Raw genomic sequence first — 21,125 nt, forward strand, 5'->3', positions numbered from 1 at the left:
GCACATTCAACCTTGACCACACACTGGCCTAAATCTAAGACCATCCTGAATGAATCCTCTCAATGCTAGATTTAAACCTAAAAACCCTATAAAACCTTGGGGCTGACCAAAATGTAAGGTTAGATTTGCACACCAATGATTTTGCTTGGGTTAAGTGCAATAAATATTCTGAACCATTCAATGAGACATTGTGGGCTGACGGATCGAGATTTTGACCTCGACCGTTGAAAAATGAACGATCGAGATCAAAATCTCTACTAAGATGCACGATCTGACGGCCTAAAATCACGTCAATCCGAAGCAAAATCCTGCGCTTCAATAACCATACACTTAGGTGGGTTAATTCCACCCTAAACAAGAGAATTTAGGATGTAGATTACCAGGAAAAAGAAAAAAGAAAAAAAAAAGGAATTTAGGATTTTTCAGGTCAAATCAATTTCAAAGTCAGGCGGCCCAGGCCCAGGCCCAGGCAGCCTATAAGAAAGAGCAATGAAGGTGAACCGTTCATCACAACGGTACATTCTCTCTACCTTCCGGTCTTATTCTAAGGCATTAAAATTGGTAACCAATAAGAGAGAGAGGGAATCCAAATACGAATGGACTGTGGGCCCTCCTATAATTTGTGCTATTCGGTGAGACGATTCGGATTAAATTAGGGTTAGTGGGTCCCACAAACGCGTGGAGAACCCCTTCGTTCATCTTTCCTGGGCTAGTGGCAGCCAGCCGCAGCCGCGTTCTGCGTGGCATCTCGTGTGATCTGTCTCTATAGCTATAAATACTGACTTTCCTGCTCATGCCGAAACCCAGAACTCATTGCTCTTGACAGATCTGGTGGTGTTAGCATATGTCTCAGAGACTCACCGTTCCTCATTCTTCCTGTACAGCTTTCGGCCTTCACTCTCATCTCCTGGTCTCCAGTGAGATGAACTCTAATTCCGACTGGTCTTATTGTTCTTGTTAGTTAATTTTCCCCATTTCCCCTTTTTCCCTCTTGAGCTCCACCTCCATTCTCAATCTTTCTTTAATTTACCCGTTTTCTTTTCATTTTTGAAGAGTTTTCTTGAAGATCCTCAAGAAAACAAAGGTTATTTATTAGTTGAGTCGAATTAAACCCAGATCTCTCACATTACGAGATGGGTGTCAAAGGTTTTGTAGAAGGCGGGATCGCTTCTGTCATTGCAGGAGTTTCGACTCACCCACTTGATCTTATTAAGGTTCGCATGCAGCTCCAGGGAGAAACCCATGTCCCCAAGCCTGCAACTATTCAGACTCTTCGTCCTGCTTTGGCCTTCAACGGATCGTCTGCAGTCGTCTACGCTCCAGGAGCCGTACAAGCTCCTCCGCTACCTCGACCACCAAGAATGGGTCCGGTCGCCGTCGGCGTCAAGATTGTCCAGGCTGAAGGCGTCGCCGCTCTCTTCTCCGGCGTATCTGCTACCGTTCTCCGTCAAACTCTCTACTCCACCACTCGTATGGGCCTGTACGACATTCTCAAGCATAAATGGACCGATCCCAACACAGGAAACATGCCGCTCTTGCGCAAGATAACAGCTGGCCTCATCGCCGGTGGAATCGGTGCTGCCGTCGGTAACCCGGCCGATGTGGCCATGGTTCGTATGCAAGCCGACGGCCGATTGCCGGTGGCGCAACGCCGGAACTACAAGAGCGCTGTGGATGCGATTACTCAGATGACGAAGCAAGAAGGCGTCACGAGCCTCTGGAGAGGCTCGTCTTTGACAGTGAACAGGGCCATGATCGTGACTGCTTCTCAGTTGGCGACATATGATCAAGTGAAGGAGACGATAATTGGGAGCGGCGTGATGAAGGATGGATTGGGTACCCATGTAGCCTCTAGCTTTACTGCTGGGTTTGTGGCTTCGGTGGCGTCGAATCCGGTGGATGTGATCAAGACGAGGGTGATGAACATGAAGGTGGAGGCAGGAGCAGAGCCGCCATACACCGGAGCCATTGATTGTGCCTTGAAAACTGTTAGGGCTGAAGGGCCAATGGCTCTGTACAAGGGTTTCATTCCAACAATCTCGAGGCAGGGGCCTTTCACTGTTGTTCTCTTCGTGACGCTTGAACAGGTCCGGAAGCTGCTCAAAGATTTCTGAATTCTCTGCTAGATGATGACGAGAAACTTTTACCAATTTTATTTATATTGAGAAAAATCAGTTATAATTGCTGTTACTTCATTTTTTTTAACGATTATTGAATGGAAAATTACGATATCATTCTTCCCAGTGTTAATATGTCAAGAAATTCGTAGAGGATATTAGGTTATCGATTTTTTTTTTAATTTTTTATTTTTGGGTTAAATTAAGTTATCAATGTTTATGAATTCGAGAATGAGACAAATGAAAGTTGATTTGCAGAAAAGAAAAGGGGTGGCTTGTTGGCACTTGGATGGAAGAACAACATTGCGTCTCTAGATTTTTGTTTTCTCGAATTATGCAGAAAGATAAAGTTATACCTTTCTCTCTCGTGTAGCCACTCTCCAACCCCTTCTTTGTTCTTCATGGTTTTTCATTGTTCACAAGTGCAAAAATGCGAACCATCTGTGGAGGCGTCTTTTTTGTTGTCTGGTCCTAGTGGTGTGTTGTCAAGTGCTTAGAGCTTCGGTTGTTTGCATGTCACCTTCTACCTTCTGCAAATGGGTCTTTACCCCTGCAAGGGAACTCCTGAGCTCTACGCGTACCTTAATCAACTACCTGTCACACCCGAGCATGAAACAAGTAGTGGGTTTGCACAACTTTTTTTCCCTTCATCTTTGGCATATACTCTCTTCCTTAAGTGCAGAGTCAGGTCATAAGCTTGGATTGGCCATACATCTCTTTTGATGTATTCTTGTCTTTCAAGAAGCTGGTTGTTTGTATTAGTTTCCATAAATGAGGTTTATTTGATGGGTAAGTGTAGGGTTTTCTGTTCTCGTTGTGCTATTAGGCCCAAGGAAAGTACGGTATCGGTAGGCGGATTGGCGCCGGGGAAGGCCTCGGCATGATAGTTGGGTATGTATGGCTAAGTATTTGGTTCTGGAGAGCGGTGCGTTCGGTTAGGTTGGGGGGGGGGTTTTCGTGGTGTCTCATTGGGGGTCATGGAGGTACTACAACGTTTTCATGATTCTAGAATGTTGTGGGTTTGCTTCCGGTTGCTCTTCTCTGCCTCTATATATACTCATATGGGGTTGGGGTTCAGTCTATACAAGCTGTTTTGGTGTCTGGGAGTGGAGTAAATTACGTCTCAGACATCTTCTTGTGCCTTGTTTGGCTAGCTGTCTGTAGTTTGGACACTATTTCTTCATTCCCCTCCTCTTTGCCCTTCCGTTCTTGTCCAACCGGTTCCCTTCCCACTGGGGAAATTTTCTCTGCTGAGTTTGTAACCAGACTTGGCCTCTCAGTGCATCTGGTGGAAACAATAATAGCTCTCTGAGGGCTAAATGGAGGGTATAATTGAAGGAATGAAGGGTACTCTACTAGGTGGGGTTCATGATGGTTTATCAGTGAACCAATTTGATCTTGAAACTTTATACATGCATGCATGGATGCCAGAAGGGATCGAGCTCAAGGGTATTTACCCTATGGAAGGCACCAATGACAGGTTCATATTGAGATTCAAATATGAAAAAGACATGCAACTTGTCCTCTTCTCTCAACCGTAGACATATTGAGGTCATATCATTTTCCCCAGGCCTCGAGAAGTTTCTATCCTTGCCAAGTTAGATCCTTTTGAGGTTGGGATTTTCAAGGTGCAAGTTCAGAACTTGCATTAGATGTGCCATGATCATGACATGCTGAAGCTGAGGTTGGCTGTGTGTTTGAAGTGGAATGCCCAGAGGGGCTGATTGCTGCCAGCTTTGCACTGGCTACTCGTGTGGTTGTCCCTATGAATCAGGATCTGGTGACGTTTGTGAATATAGAATTGGGAAGAAATTTGAATATGACAGTAACTTTTGCTTATGGGTTTTATCCCTCTCTTATTTGTTTCAACTGTGTTAAGGATTGGACATAAAGGGGTGTGGATTGTCCTTAAACAAAGAATCCAGTTTTGCTTCAACAAGGGCCTCTTATTCGTGAAGTGGGTGAGCAAAACATGCCAAAGTTAGCCATTTACACCTAAAAAACAAGGTTTACTTCGAGATCTTTCTAGGCTGTATGCTGAAGTCTTTATCAGGTATTTCAGAGATGACCCACTACCACTGAATGCCACACAAACACAGTTTCTTAAGCCTGCCTTATGCTTTTATTATCACCTTTGCCAAGGCACTTGGAGTAAAGAAATTCTCTAGGGGTGGCTCTCATTAGGCCAGTGCGTCATATGGCTGGTGCTCCAACCTCAATGGCTCAATATGATGACTTGACATGCACTTTATGGTTCAAAAAGTGTGGGACACTCTGGCCTTACCCCAGTGGGACTCCAATCTAACTCTAAGTGAACAAGTTCGGGCACTTATTATAGGTATGTTGAACAAACCCACAAAAGAACACAAGTCTTACATAGATTCTTCTCTTTGTGGTATTTGTAGAGTCATTACACCTCTCTTTTTGGCACAGGCATCAAACAAGCTAAGGCACAGATATCATTCAAGTTGCAACGAGCTCTCAGGGAGTTTAGAGTTGAGCACTCATCACAACTTCAACCTCATACACCAAAGCTGTTAAGTTGGACTCCTCCACCTTCTACTTGGATCAAGCTCAATGTTGATGATCCTATATGAAGGAGAAAGGATGTTCTAGGTATGGAGGCCTTGCAATATACACTGATAGTGACATGATATTCTGTTTTTGATTGGGAAGCAGTGAAAGATGCAATGACTCTTGAAGCTTTGGGTGTTTGTCAAGCACTGAAGTGGGCAAAAAAATGTGGATTTCAGGAAGATTCAAGTAGAATGTGACAATCAAGCAATTGTGAACCTAAAGATTTTGAGGAACTCCAATTCATACATATCTTCAAGGAAGCAAATATGGCAAAATGGTGGCAAATGTTCATGCGAAAGATGCAGCCCTAAAACAAAATTGCTGTGTAGCTTATATAGCGTAGGATGTAAAGTTGCTAGACGGTTCACTCACCTTCAAAAAATATTACTTTTTTATATCAAAAAATAAAATAAAATGGAGAACGATATAAGGATGCATTATTATTAAATTAATTTTGAAGACCTTTTGTACTGGCACAGCACTTATATGAGTGAGATAATGTATTTAGTATTCCGAGACTACATCTAATTATACATAATTGAATACATTGGTAGACGTTGGGCAACAAAAATGAAAAAAGAAAAAAAAAAGAATACATTGGTAGATTGAATACATATCGACATGGCTAAAATACACGTGAGTAATTCTACTCACACTACTCTGTGACACGCCCTTGCAAGCCAGATGAGTCCATGACAATGAGCTTGTCACGTAGAAAAATAAATCTAGCATGAGATAGGCTCTTGCCTTTAATTTGATCCAAGGTAGAGATAGACCAAACATGTAACTATCATGCGGCTACAAGGTTCCTAACAAAGTGAAACTCTATTTCGATGTGTTTAGTACAAGAGTGAAACACAAAATTAGTTGCCATGTAAGGGGTGGTCTATCTCGATTGGTTTAGTACTGGAGTGAAACACGAGATTAGCTGCCATGTAAGTGGTGGCATATCTCGATGTGTTTAGTACTAGAGTGAAACACAGGATTAGCAGCCATGTAAGTGGGGTGCCAATATTATCACACCAAATAATTGGTGCGGTAGGAAGAAAGGCAACCATGCTCACAAAAGAAAAATACGAATTAGTTCCATGTTAGATGGGAGATACGCTCACCAAGAAATGGTACACCGTTTGCAAGAAAACCAAGAGACTAAATGACCACCAAGAAAGATACTAAAATCAGTGGTGGCGGAGCAGTGATCATCAGGACAACCCGCCCAATCCGCATTTGAATATCTGACCAAGGATAGAGTAATTTCTACGGATAGAAAATACCATGAGAAGCAATATTCTCACATAGATAGCGTAAAATATGCTTGACAACAGCCCAATGCATATCTGTAGGTGCATGCATAAACTAAGCAACATGGTTGACAACAAATGCGATGTTAGGGCCTAGTGTTTGTGAGATACTATAATGCACCAACTCTATGTCTATATAGAGTACCATCAGGTAGAGGAGAGAAAGAAGTAAGAGAAAGAGGTGTTGCCATAGGTGTGGAGATGAGCTTAGCCTCGTGCATTTGTGTATGGTGAAGCAAATCAATAATGTACTTATTTTGTGTAAGAAGTAAACCCTTGGAAGACCCTGTAGCATCAATATCGAAAAAGTAGTATAGGTCACCCAAATCCTTTATGATAAAAGTTGTGGCAAGAGCCTTGAGAAGACTAGAAATCGCATCAAGACTATTGCCCGTAACAGGAATATCATCAACATAGATGACGAAAAGAAAAAGGGTGATATCTGAGGAGTTGTAGATGAACAATAATGCATCATTCCTAGAACCAACAAACCCATGAGAAATAATAACCTTGGTAAGCTTGATAAACAGGCTGAACTTGTTTGAACCCATATAAAGACTTATTCAAAAGGGAACTATGACTCGGCTGTGCTAGATCCACAAAACCTAGTGGTTGGATCATATAGAAAGTGAGATCTCCATGAAAAAATGCATTAAAAACATTCAATTGCTTAATGGGCCAGTCATAAGTGATGGCCAAAGAAAGAACCAAATGATTGGTGGTGTGTTTGACTTTGACAACAGGGCTATAAGTGGCTGAAGTGAATGAGATAATTTGTTTAGCATTCTGAAAGTACAACTAAACTGAATATAGAAGGAAATGGCTAAAATAAGCCGGGAGTAATTCTAATCATTCTACTCTCTAACATGTACTTCTCTTTTATTAATAAATACTAATCAAAATAGGTTTTATAATAAAAAATACTAAGAATCTATTCACTGCTTAATACTAAATTCTCACCATCTTAGGAGTGCCACCATCTTAGAGTTGGCACTCCAGTCTTAGGTTTTATCCCAAAAATAAATAAATAATTTTGCCGTGACTGTAATATTTTTTATTTATTTATTTATTTATTTTTATCTTAAAGGATTTTGGAATCAACTTGAAGGTTCATTTCCAAAAACATCTTTGTTGGTGTCATTGGTGCAATAAGTGGTCTTTCAATTCACGACACTAATCCTAATTCTAACCATGAATACCAAAACATGATCTCGACTCTATCCCAAAACTTCGATTCTATCCTTAACCTTCTAAGTCTGACAAAGTCAAACACTCAACCTAACTCCTCCAGAAAAATTATATAATAATAAATAATTATTTATAGCATGGGAGGACCATGTCAGACTTGGCCAAATCAAACAATTTGATTTCACGTAGACTATAGGCTAAATCCATAACCACCTTGATCCAATCCTCTCAAGGCTAGATTTAAACCTAAACCCTAGACGAGACAGTAAGGTTAAATTCACACACCAATAACCATAAACTTTAGTTGGTTAATCTAAACCTAATTATACAGGGAATTTAGTATGTTTCGGGTCAAATTAATATCAAATTCAACTCAGGCGGCCAGGCCTAACGAGGCTAAGAAAGTGATCTTGCTACAGGTTAATGCCATAAATGCGTTGAAGTGTTTAGTAAGACTCACGAATGTCGGATTGCATGTTTGGATCGAGATTTCGATTTAACCAAGATTCACAACTCACATATTGCACATTTTGGTCTAGATTTCAATTTTGAATAAGATCTCGATCCAACGGTCGATTTTTTTCGCGTTGAATAGTTCATATATGGCACTTAATTGAAGCAATTTCGTTAAGGCAATCCAGGTCAACCCTCCATCACAATCTTCCAAATCTTATTTTATTCTGTTCTATTTTTCTGGTCAAAAAAATATCAAAGTCAGCTCAGGTGGCCCAGGCCTAGCCGGGCTAAGAAAGAGCAATGAAGGTGAACCGCCCATCACAATCTTCCAAATCTTATTCTATTCCATTCTATTGTATTCTATTGTATTCTAAGCATTAAAAATGGAAACTAATTAGGTCAAGTGAGAGAGGGAATCCAATTACGAAGGGAGAGAGAATCCAGTCCAACAAGGATTTTTATTTGCGGCAGTTGCTGCTGGCAGCTGCCGACGGTCGAGATTCGACCAACTCATCAAAAATATGTTGAACGGTCCAGATTAAAAATAAAAATTATTATATATAAATATGGTTTTCTCTTTTTCATTTTAAGGTTTTAGAAATTTGTTAATTTACAAACTCAGCCCCTGCAACATAGTAGCCGAACCGGAATCTCTGCCGGCTGATAACCCTCCGTTCACCTCTTCCATCTCTTTCTTAACCTCAGTCGCAACGACCTGAAGAAAAAAAAAAAAAAAAACGAAACTGGTTTTCCTAGTTCTTTTGGTTTACCTGAATGGCAACGACTGGAGAAAAACTGATTAGATCTGCAATTCTTTTATAACTATCTTTCTGAAAACTACGGTTTTTCCTTGTTCATTTTGGTTTACCTCCGCCTTTTTATTTTGCCTTCTATTGTGCCTGTCGCGATCAGGTGTACGGCTGTTGTTCTCGCTCAAACTACGACATCGACTCTCAGAGGTGGATCGACTTTGCAGCCAGTTTTGCCGCCGGAGAATCTGAGCGGAGGGTGGATTTGCCGTGGGCTTCCGATCCGGAGCTCATCCTCTGGGGGGTTCGAGTCCATTGCAGAGAGGAGATGAGGATATGGAAATCAGCGGTGAGTACTGGTTCAGAAATCTGAACATCCGTCTGTGTGTTCTTCGACGACATCCCAATCACACCACCTGCTATTCTTGTTTGTTTCTGAGATGGGAAAAGAAGAAGAAACCCTAGATTTGCAGAAACAAGCCTTTTCGCACCTTCAGGGTGCCTTCGACCAAGACTGCTCTGCTTGTGATCATTCCTCACACGTCGCCTCGCGCTGCCTGAATCGTCCCACACACCTCTGCCGATTAATTTTTATTTGCACCGGAAGGTTGAGTTCGTCACGGGGTTTGGATTCCCCTACCGAGGGGGCTGAGTTTGCAATTTATAATTCTAAACCTTAAAATGTAAAGAAAATTTATATTTTAATATAATATTTTGGAGTTTTAATCTGGACCGTTCAATATATTTTTGATGAGTTGGCCGAATCTCGACCGTCGGCAGCATATAAAAATCCTCCAACTTGGGTGGGTCAAGGTTTAGAGGTTAGTGGGACCCACACACGAACGTGTGGAGGAACCCTTCGTTCCAGTGGCAGCCGCGTTCTGTGTGGCATCTCGTGTGGTCTGTCTCTGTAGCTATAAATACTGACTTCCCTGCTCATGCCGAAACCCAGAACTCATCACTCTTGACAGATCTAGTGGTGTTAGCATATGTCTCAGAGACTCACCGTTCCTCATTCTTCTTGTACAGCTTTTGGCCACCACTCTCATCTCCTGGTATCGAGTGAGATGAACCCTAATTCCGACTGGTCTTGTTGTTCTTGTTAATTAATTTTCCCCACTTCCCCTTTTTCCCTCTTGAGCTCCAGCGCCATTCTCAACCATTCTTTAATTAACCCATTTTCTTCACATTTTTGAAGAGGGTTCTTGAAGTTCCTCAAGAAAGCTAAGGTTATTTATTAGTTGAGTCGAATCAAACCCAGATCTCTCAAATTACGAGATGGGAGTGAAAGGTTTCGTAGAAGGAGGGATCGCTTCTGTCATTGCAGGAGTGTCGACTCACCCGCTTGATCTTATCAAGGTTCGCATGCAGCTCCAGGGAGAGTCCCATGTCCCCAAGCCTGCAGCTATTCAGACTCTTCGTCCTGCTTTGGCCTTCAACGGCTCATCTGCAGTCGTCTACGCTCCAGGCGCCGTACAAGCTCCTCCGCTACCTCGACCACCAAAAATGGGTCCGGTCGCCGTCGGGGTCAAGATCGTCCAGGTTGAAGGCGTCGCCGCTCTCTTCTCCGGCATCTCTGCTACCGTCCTCCGTCAAACCCTCTACTCCACCACTCGTATGGGCCTGTACGACGTTCTCAAGCATAAATGGACCGATCCCAACACAGGAAACATGCCGCTCTTGCGCAAGATAACAGCTGGCCTCATCGCCGGTGGAATCGGTGCTGCCGTCGGTAACCCGGCCGATGTGGCCATGGTTCGTATGCAAGCCGACGGCCGATTGCCGGTGGCGCAACGCCGGAACTACAAGAGCGTTGTGGATGCGATTACTCAGATGACGAAGCAAGAAGGGGTCACGAGCCTCTGGAGAGGTTCGTCTTTGACAGTGAACAGGGCCATGATCGTCACTGCATCTCAGTTGGCGACATATGATCAAGTGAAGGAGACGATAATTGGGAGCGGCGTGATGAAGGATGGATTGGGTACCCATGTAGCTTCTAGCTTTACTGCTGGGTTTGTGGCTTCGGTGGCGTCGAATCCGGTGGATGTGATCAAGACGAGAGTGATGAACATGAAGGTGGAGGCAGGAGCAGAGCCGCCATACACCGGAGCCATTGATTGTGCCTTGAAGACTGTTAGGGCTGAAGGGCCAATGGCTCTGTACAAGGGTTTCATTCCAACGATCTCGAGGCAGGGGCCCTTCACTGTTGTTCTCTTCGTGACGCTTGAACAGGTCCGGAAGCTGCTCAAAGATTTCTGAATTCTCTGCTAGATGATGACGATAAACTTTTACCAATTTTATTTTTATTGAGAAAAATCAATTATAATTGGTGTTAGCCTGTTACTTCATTTTTTTAATGATTATTGAATTGAAAATTACGATATTGTTCTTCCCAGTATTAATCTGTCAAGAAATTCACATAGGAGATTATGTTGTCGATGTCTATGAGTTCGAGGATGAGACGAATGAAAATTGATTTGCAGAAGAAAAGAAAAGGGTGGTCTTGTGGACAAGTGGGGTTTGAAACGACATTGTCTTTCTGAATTCTCGTTTTCCTCAAGTATGCAGAAAGACGAGAGTTATACCTTTCTCCTCTGTTGCAGTTCCCATTTTGAAATTCTCAAATTGTTGAACCTTTTTCTCTCGTGTAGCAGCTCCCCAGCCTCTTCGTTGTTCTTTATTGTTCTTCATTGGTCAAATTGCAACAATGTCAACCATCTGTGGAGGCGTCTTCTTTATTTGTCCGGTCCTAAGTTTTTAGAAAAAATCTAAAAACTAGGTGAGATTATGTCATCAAATTTTTTAACAAAACATTTGATGCCGTGCTTTGAACACGTAGTCAAGAGGGAAGAAGAGTAACACAATTCCTAATTAATTCATCCAAAACGTGTTTAACAATGGTGATAATAATTTTTAAAAAATATATATATTTTTCTTGATCTTTTTAGTGAGTGATATAGTATTTTAAAGAAGAAATAAGAATACCAGTTTATACAAAAATATTAGTGATGTTGGCATCTTATGAGAATGATACAAGGGAGGGGGCGATTTCTTTTTCATTCTCCTTCTCCCTGTTTTTCTAGGGTGAGCTCTTGCTGCATGCTTATTCCTTCCCCTTCAAACTTCTTTCATCTGTATTTTATGCTGCATTTTTCTCGGATTTTTTCCTCAAGCTGATCGTGGTATGGTGATTGAGCTAGGTGTGTGCCCTAGATCTTTGCCAGTTGAATATTTATTATTTACATGCAAAGATTTTCACTACCACTTTGCAAGTTGGATGTGATATAATTTCCTTTTTCTCGACTTCTACTAGCCTATAGCTGTCCAAATCTTTGTCTTTTTAAGGAAATGGAGGATCATTCTGGATTGGAATGGAGTGGGGTGTTGTCAAGTGCTCAGAGCTTCGGTTGTTTGCATGTCATGACCTTCTGCCTTCTGCAAACGGGTCTTTTACCTCTACAATGGAACTTCTGAGTTCTAAACATACCTTAACCAGCTACCTGTCACACACGAGCATGAAACAAGTAATGGGTCTACACAACTTTGTTTGCTTCATCTTTGGTGTACTCTCTCTTCCTTAAGTGTAGAGTCAGGTATGAAGACACTTGGATTGGCTATACATCTCTTTTGATGTATTTTTGTCTTTCAATATGCTAGTTGTTTATATTAGCTTCCATAAATTAGGTTTATTTGATGGGTAAGAGTAGGGTTTTCTGTTCTGGTTGTGCTATTACACCTTGCATGATAGTTGGCAAGTGTCTGACTGGGGTTCATGGAGGTGCTACAGTGTTTCATGACTCTAGAATGTTGTGGGTTTTCTTCCGGTTGCTCTTTACATACCTCTATATGTACTCATATGGGGTTGGGGTTGGGGTTCGATCTATACCAGCTGCTCTAGTGTCTAGGAGTGGAGTGCGCTACGTTTCAAACATCTTTTTGTGCCTTGCTTACCTAGCTGTCTGTAGTGCAGACACTATGGCCTCCTTCCTTCCTCTTCCTCTTCATCTTTCTGTTCTTCTCCAACGGGTTCCCTTCCCTCTAAGGAAAAATTATTTGCTAAGTTTGTAACCAAACTTGGCCCTCTCAGTGCGTCAGGTGGAAACAATAGCTATCTCTAATGGGAAGATGGAAGATATAAATGAAGGAATGAAGTATACTCTACTAGGTGGGGTTCCTGATGGTTTATCAATGAACCAGTTTGAAGAGGGAGATGTCTTCTAGATTATCAGGCCAAAAACTAAATATAGGAAAGGCACGAACTCATTACAACCCTATTACGCCGGCTAGTATGAAGAGGGAGATGTCTTCCAGATTTAATGTATCTCCAACATCAGCTCTTGATATCTATTTAGGCATATCCTTGATACGTGGGAGGATTAAAAACAGACACTGTCATTCTCTTTTCAGTCAACTGAAGACTAGGTTGCAAGGTTGGAAGTCACGATTCTTATCATTAGCCGAAAAAGCAGTGTTGATTCAATCCACTCTAATTGCAATGTCAACACATTTCATGTCATGCTTCAAGCTCCCTGTGCGGTTACTCAAGAGTTGGAGAAAGTGTCAAATGGGGAAAAGCAATTAGTGCACACAATTGGATGGGATGTGCTTTGTCTTCAAAGGAGGAAGGAGGACTAAATTTCAAACACTTACAGTCTTTTAACCTAGCATTTCTAGCTCTAGCATGGGAATTGCTCCACGCAGCTCAATCACTGTGGGAGACGAATCATGAAGCAAAAGTACTTTAGAAACTGCTCATTCTTAGAGGCCAAATCTTCTACAAGAAAACTGGCCTACAGCGGCGTTTCAAAAATGCTGGCAAAAGCTGTGACGTATTGCCGCCATAGATAGAAGCTTTATTGCGGCATTTTTGAAATGCCACTGTTAGTAGTGTTTAATGTGTTTTTTGCGGCATTTTAAAACACCACCGTTAATAGTGTTTTTGCGGCATTTTTAAAACGCCATAGTAAACATAAGAATTCATTTTATTTGCAGGCGCTTTTTATAAACACTGTCATTTGTCACTTATGCTGGCATTTATAAAACGCCAGGATAAATTTTATTAATAAAAAAAAATTTTATTCCCAGGAAGCCATATTCTAATGCTGGACTAAAAACCATACCATTTTGAATGTTAATGTTATGATGAGAACAAGGGAATTATGCATACATGTGTATTTTTACACAGAGTTGTGGGTTCACCCATTACTTATGGTATCTTATATTTCATATAAACTTTATATGTGCATATGCTTTGAGTATCTAGCTGCATGGTTAGGGTCCCCATCATGTCATTATCCTATCAGCATGGGCATCAAGGCCAACTGACCCGTGACGTGGTTCTAAAGTGGTTGGGGCTCAATACCCTGTTATTGCAGGTGCATGAACCATTGTTATACCATGATTCAATCATAGTAGGGTTGCATATAATAAGAGGTCCATGGGCGTCCAATAACCTCTTTAGCAGGTGAGGACATGAGTAGTTTGTCTATTATATGTCGATGACCATAAAGTTATGGGTGTTTCCCGACAATCGGTAGACACTTCGATGAGAATTGACATTTTCTTGTTTAGGCAAGGATATCAGAACAAGTTGGTTGGTGCCATAGGAATGATATCTGAACCTTCAACGATACGATTGCGTATATGCCTTATGCATTAGGCTAGAGAGTTTCCCTGATATGCGGTAGATCTCATGCCAATGGTCGTGGTGAGAGAGTGTGGCCCTATATTCGAAGCCATAGTCGATGATTGAACTATAATCCCAAACCTCGGTCATGATGCCAATCGATTGTCTGTTGGGGTCTATGTGAGACTTTCCATAAGAGATTGGTGCTCTGTCTTCTTCCGTGTTTACCTTAGATAGACACTAACATGGTTAGACTCATAGAAGCATACTCACATTGCATCTTACAATTCATTTGGTCTCTTATTACTTGCATTAGTTCAATGCTTGATATATAATATTGTTGACTTCACTGAGTTCACTAGAGCCCTTCCTGCGTAAAAATATTCTTTTATACTATTATATTGGATATGAGGGCACTGGTCTTCCCGAGTACCTAGTGCCGTTGGAGTCTTGCGATTCATCGGTGAGTGAGGAGATTGAGACCCGTGGCGACACGTATTCATGTTTGGACTATTCATGTGGTGTTCAATTGTTTTGATTGCCAAGTGTTATTCAATTGTTTTACCCTTTCCTACGTTTTGATACTATTTCTAAGACTTCTGCAATTATAACCAGTGAACGAAATATCGCCCATCTTGCCACCCAGTTCGGTAAATTAAAATTGATAGCAGGGCATTAAGAAGGGTGCCGAGAATGGGAAGGAAGAGAGCACTAATAATACCATAGCCAAGGATCTCCAGCAGAAGCTCACTTCCATTGGAAAGGAGCGTGGCAGCTTGAAACATCAAGAATCCATACACGATAATAAGGAAAAGGTTCCCAAAGACAGTGGAGGTGCAAGGCAAGAAGCCGTAAGTCTGTTCGCATGTATCTTCTGATGACAAGATCCGCTTGAGTGAAAGAATGGATGGTTGCCAAACATAATCAATCCCATCAAAAATCCGATCGGATACAGGAACCGTCTCCTGAATAATGAATCTACACCTAACAAAACTAGTTGTTGGCTGTTGCAAGTAAGACAATGACAATAAACAGAACAGAGAGCACAGATTTCATCAAATTTCGGTGATCGGCGATATAATGGCGACTACCAGATTTCTTTCTTTCTCTTTCTTTCTTTCTTTCTTTCTTTCTTTCTTTCTTTCTTCTTCTTCTTGTTCAACGATCCAGCCATTTTCTTGTGACTCGTCAGAAAATCAACGATTTTCTGGCAATTTTCCGGCACTTTTCGGCCAATCTCGTTTCGGTTCACTAGGGGGGGATATCACAGAATTTCGGCGATAAAATGTTCCATGATTATAACAATGAATTTAGATGCTCAACTTTGATAATACATTGATATCTAATCTTGGGTAACTGTGATAACTTATATTTAATACATATAGTTATGAATTGACCGCGAACCTAGATCCTGTAGATGTGTGTCATCTCCAAGGGTATTCGAATCAGTTTAACATCGACTGAGTGGGATGTGACAATACACAATGGCCTATTTATGTAGGCAGGAACAAGTCAACAAATACACCCTTGGCGAGACAATCAGATCAACCTGAATTCAGATCGAAAGATGCTATCCATTGGGATATACAGGACCTCAAAAGCTAGTAGATTTCACCCCCAAAAAAATTCTTGTCTTAGGTTGTAATATTTTTCCTAAATACTTTTTAATATCCTCATGGCTTTGGAATCAACTTGATAAATATATTCTCATTCCTTCTGGCAAGATTCTTAGGTTCATTTCCAAAAACTTCTTTGGAGCTTGTTGAGGAATCTGCAAATATACTTGATCTTACAATTCTTCTTGAGAGCTGAAACGTACCAAATGTACTTTCTTTAAGGAATTTAAACACCCCGATTTGTGCAATACGGTTCTACAGTGTCTTCACCTCAAGATCAATCAGCCCAACCTTTAAGGTTGCACCCTAGAAAGGTCACTTAAGGTGTTTCATGTAATGTTCACTGTTTGACAGAACAACAACAAGGAGAAAGAAAAAGAAAAAGGAGGAGGAAATTTAGTGTCCATAATGAACTCGAAAATGAATTTATATAGAGCCCCAAAGGCTATGGGTGAAAGGGTAAGGTCAACTCTCTTTGTGAGGGTACCTTTCAACTCAACTCCCTTCAGGAAAGTACCTATCCAGATGACATCCCTGCAGGACAGTGCCTCTCACAGTAGGGTCACAACAGGATTCAGGCTCGATTCGTGTCGCTCAAATTAATAATACATGGGCCCTTACTATATATAAACCGTATAATCAGATCCTCTCAACCCGATGTGGGACTAAATAAAACCATGGATAAAAGACACGATTAAAATAGATATTTATATAAAATAACATTAATAAGTTTTAAACATATTTACAATAGAGGTGTCATTGTTGCTTTAAGTGGTCTTTTGGAACACTAGTTCCAACTCTAACCATGAATACTTAACCCTGATCTCGACTCTATGCCATGAACTTTGATTCTGAACTTAACCTTGTAAGGTTGGGCAAGGTCAAACACACGACTTCTACAGCAAAATTATATAACAATCTATAATTTCTTATTATTGTTACGTTTACAAAAAATATCTATAGCATGGGAGGAACATGTCAAATTTGGCAAAATCAAACACTTTGATTTCACCTGGGTTCTAAGCTAAATCTAGGACCACCATGACCCAATCCTCCCAAGACTAGACTTAAACCTAAACCCTAGACCAGACATTAGAGTTAAACTCACACACCAATAACCATACACTTTAGTTGGGTTAATCTAACCCTAAACAGGAAATTTAAGATACTTCCGGTCAAATCAATGCCAAAGTCAGCCCAGGCGGCCCAGCCCTAGCCAGGCTCCGAAAGAGCAACGAAGGTGAACCGTCCATCACACTAGTATATTCTTTCCATCTTCCAAATTTTATTCTATATTTCTATCTATCTAAGCATTAAAAATGGAAACCACTTAGAGAGAGAGAATCCAATTACGAAGTGACTCGTAGTCGTAGGGAGAGAGAGAGAGAGAGAGAATTCGGTCCAACTGGGGAGGCCGGGAGGGTCAAGGTTTGGGTTAGTGGGACCCACAAACGCGTGGAGGAACTCTTCGTTCCTCTTCCTGGGGAGTGGCAGCCGCGTTCTGTAGCTATAAATACTGACTTCCCTGCTCATGCCGAAACCCAGAACTCATTCACTCGATAGATCTGGTTCTGTTAGCATATGTCTCAGAGACTTACGGTTCCTCATTCTTCTTGTACTGCTTTTGGCCTCCATTCTCATCTTCTGGTCTCCAGTGAGATGAACCCTAATTCCGACTGGTCTTATTGTTCTTGTTAAATTTCCCCACTTCCCCGTTTTCCCTCTTGAGCTCCATTATCAGTCGTTTTGTTACCTATTTTCTTCTCATTTTTGAAGAGGGTTCTTGAAGATCCTCAGATCTCTCAAATTACGAGATGGGTGTGAAAGGTTTCGTAGAAGGAGGGATCGCTTCTGTCATTGCAGGAGTGTCGACTCACCCACTTGATCTTATCAAGGTTCGCATGCAGCTCCAGGGAGAATCCCATGTCCCCAAGCCTGCAGCTATTCAGACTCTTCGTCCTGCTTTGGCCTTCAACGGCTCATCTGCAGTCGTCTACGCTCCAGGCGCCGTACAAGCTCCTCCGCTACCTCGACCACCAAAAATGGGTCCGGTCGCCGTCGGGGTCAAGATCGTCCAGGCTGAAGGCGTCGCCGCTCTCTTCTCCGGCATCTCTGCTACCGTCCTCCGTCAAACCCTCTACTCCACCACTCGTATGGGCCTGTACGACGTTCTCAAGCATAAATGGACCGATCCCAACACAGGAAACATGCCGCTCTTGCGCAAGATAACAGCTGGCCTCATCGCCGGTGGAATCGGTGCTGCCGTCGGTAACCCGGCCGATGTAGCCATGGTTCGAATGCAGGCCGACGGTCGACTGCCGGTGGCGCAGCGCCGGAACTACAAGAGCGTTGTGGATGCGATCACTCAGATGACTAAGAAAGAAGGGGTCACGAGCCTCTGGAGAGGTTCGTCTTTGACAGTGAACAGGGCCATGATCGTCACTGCATCTCAGTTGGCGACATATGATCAAGTGAAGGAGACGATAATTGGGAGTGGCGTGATGAAGGATGGGTTGGGTACCCATGTAGCTTCTAGCTTTACTGCTGGGTTTGTGGCGTCGGTGGCGTCGAATCCGGTGGATGTGATCAAGACGAGGGTGATGAACATGAAGGTGGAGGCAGGAGCAGAGCCGCCATACACCGGAGCCATTGATTGTGCCTTAAAGACTGTTAGGGCTGAAGGGCCAATGGCTCTGTACAAGGGTTTCATTCCAACGATCTCGAGGCAGGGACCCTTCACTGTGGTTCTGTTTGTTACCCTTGAACAGGTCCGGAAGCTGCTCAAAGATTTCTAAATTCTCTGCTAGATGATGACGAAAATATTTTACCAGAAAAATCAATTATTATTGCTGTTAATTCATTTTTTTTTTTATGATTATTGAATGGAAAATTACGATATTGTTCTTCCCAGTATTAATCTGTCAAGAAATTCACATAGGAGATTATGTTATCGATGTCAATGAGTTCGAGGATGAGACAAATGAAAATTGATTTGCAGAAGAGAAGAAAAGGGTGGTCTTGTGGGCAAGTAGGGTTTGAAACATCATTGTCTCTCTGAATTCTCGTTTTCCTGAAGTATGCAGAAATTTGAGAGTTACACCTTTCTCCTCTGTTGCAGTTCCCATTTTGAAATTCTCAAATTGTTGAACCTTTCTCTCTCGTGTAGCAGAGCTATCCAACTTCTTTGTTCTTCATGGTTTTTCACTGTTCAAAGTGCAAAAATCCCAACCATCTGGTACAGGTGTGTTCTTTTCTTGCAGGGCTCTAACTTCAGCACAATGTCATGGATTAATAGATCACGTTAGAGTTCCACCCACAAGGAGTCGTAAGTCTTTTAAATTTGAACTATTGAAAATCCATAATCTCTTCCCGTAGCTTCTCTTACCTGAACTCTTTTATCACATTTTTCAGTTTTCATGCTTCAATACATGCAAACTACAAACGGTAGGTAAAACCACTTTTAGGAATGGCCGCTGCTACCTTCTGGCCTTTTCCCCATTACTGATATATTGTAAGAATGGTTTCTATCAAGATTGTCTGAACCAAATACCTAACTGGGAAGGAACAGCTGCTGGGATCCATCTTAATCAGTAGTGACGACCTGATTTCATGGCACAGTTAAAGGCACCATCCATCCAAGACTGGCAGTGGAGATGAAGAGCGGATGATGATTTTTGAAGTGAATCCATGTGAGTGATATCACATTCTTGATATCATAATTACCCTACCCCATTAGAAATTCGACTCATAACGTTTCCCCTATGTGTAAATGGATGTGTAAGCGTTTAAGCCGGGTGAGGAATGTGGAAGAGGAAAAATATCAAACAGCTGGTGTGAGTCTTGTCAATAATGTGAGTGTGAATTGTGATATCTTATCTAAGACTTTGGGCCCATCACAGCACCTATGGCTGTGGGGGATTGAGTCAGTTGAGTGATTGACTGAAGATGAAGACAAGGGGTTGTCACCATTAATGGCCAACTTGATGACTTGACGTAGACCAGGCCAGATTGCCGACAGCTAAATTAGTGGAACTTTTAATTTGATTACTCATTTGATGAGAACTGTTTTTTCTTAATTAAGCTCTCTCGAGAAAGTCTGCTTCCTTCTTCCTTCCTTCTGGGTTTTTTAATATTCTTGTTCTTCTTTCTATTTTTTTGGTCTTCGATCATTCTAATAAACTTAAAAGGATACTTAACTACAAAAACAAGAAAAATACAAAAAAGAAAAATATAGAAAGATAAATTTATGCAAACACAATCATTGAAAAAAAGAACAATCGAAACTAAGGAGATGATTGACTAAACTGTCATATATACAATAGACAAATGTGTTGTAAGGTATGAATCACGTCTAATAAAACCTTAAAACAATAGTTGTAAATAGAGCAGCAAACGGGAACTCAAAATATGCAAAAAAATGTATTCTCCATTGCAAGTACCCAAATAGGCAAGAATATGTTATAAAGGTGGAGACGGACTTGCTACAAGTGCCGAAGAGATAACAAGCCGCAGGTGCAGAGAGATACCACGCCAAAGAGGTAGAGAAACCTTAGCAAAAACACCTACTAGATCAAGTTGGAAGAGTGGATGGGCAAGTTCTTCAACAACAACAACTTTGCTTGCACGATATCTATGGCTAATGATGTTGCAGCAGAGGCTCGTGGCAACAAAACTCCTAGATTCGAGAGATTAACAGTTAGATCTGTGACCACAAACATATGTAAAACCTGTCTATTGTGAGACAAACGAAGTAGATCGATGCACATGGCCTTCCCAACAAACCAAATCAAAAAGATTAGTCTATTGACAATTTTTTTTTTTTTTTTTTTTTTTTTTTTTTTTTTTTTTTTTTTAAAAAAAAAAAAAAAAAAAAAAAAAATAAAAAATTTTTTATTTATAATAAAAAAAAAAAAAAAAAAAAAAAAAACACCCCTCAAAAAAAAAACCCCCCCCCCCCCCCCAAGGGAATGGCATGGGGCCCCCCCAACCTCCAACCAAAGGCAGAGGGGATGTAAACTAGTCAGATACCATGTGACCATGAACACGAGCTTCCAACCATTTATAATTGATTTTGCACCTTGATCAAAGCTTAATTTGCTTATATCAACACTTATCTTTGATTTCTAACTAGAGGGGTGTCATTAATATATTTTTTTCACATAGAGACTAATTAAAAAAATGGGATGACTCAAGGATACCAATAATTTTAGGGATTGCCCAGAGAATTTTTCAAAATAATACAAGAGAAGTTGGCCGCTATGTAAATTGCTTGGTTAAGCGCTCTTAGAAATCTTACCATTAAATTTGGTAGGATTAAATTTGAATTGTTCATCATAAATAGTTTAGATTTAGTTCAATAAATTTAATGGTAAGATTTATTTACACTGCTACATTTATGTTATAATATATTAATATTTTATATATATTTCTTTTGGGTTTAAAAATAGTAAAACAACCGAATCATAAATCATTGGAGTTTTATTCGACCAAGGTTG

General features: G+C 41.2%; 1 protein-coding gene and 2 pseudogenes across 1 annotated transcript; all 3 read left to right on the forward strand.

Moving 5' to 3' along the window:
* Window positions 1-789: 789 nt before the first annotated feature.
* On the forward strand, window positions 790-2,399 carry LOC149018157 (mitochondrial uncoupling protein 5 pseudogene; annotated as a pseudogene).
* Window positions 2,400-9,335: 6,936 nt separating this feature from the next.
* LOC149018158 (mitochondrial uncoupling protein 5 pseudogene) lies at window positions 9,336-11,120 on the forward strand (annotated as a pseudogene).
* A 6,032-nt stretch (window positions 11,121-17,152) lies between these two features.
* LOC149018159 (mitochondrial uncoupling protein 5-like) lies at window positions 17,153-19,556 on the forward strand. The gene has a single exon (XM_089152472.1). The coding sequence runs from the start codon at window positions 17,445-17,447 to the stop codon at window positions 18,423-18,425; it is 981 nt and encodes a 326-aa protein (XP_089008598.1). The 5' UTR covers window positions 17,153-17,444; the 3' UTR covers window positions 18,426-19,556.
* Window positions 19,557-21,125: the final 1,569 nt, after the last annotated feature.

Source organism: Hakea prostrata, chromosome 4, assembly GCF_041222555.1.
Source record: "Hakea prostrata isolate BN-2017 chromosome 4, UWA_Hpros_2, whole genome shotgun sequence".
Taxonomy (NCBI): Eukaryota; Viridiplantae; Streptophyta; class Magnoliopsida; order Proteales; family Proteaceae; genus Hakea; species Hakea prostrata.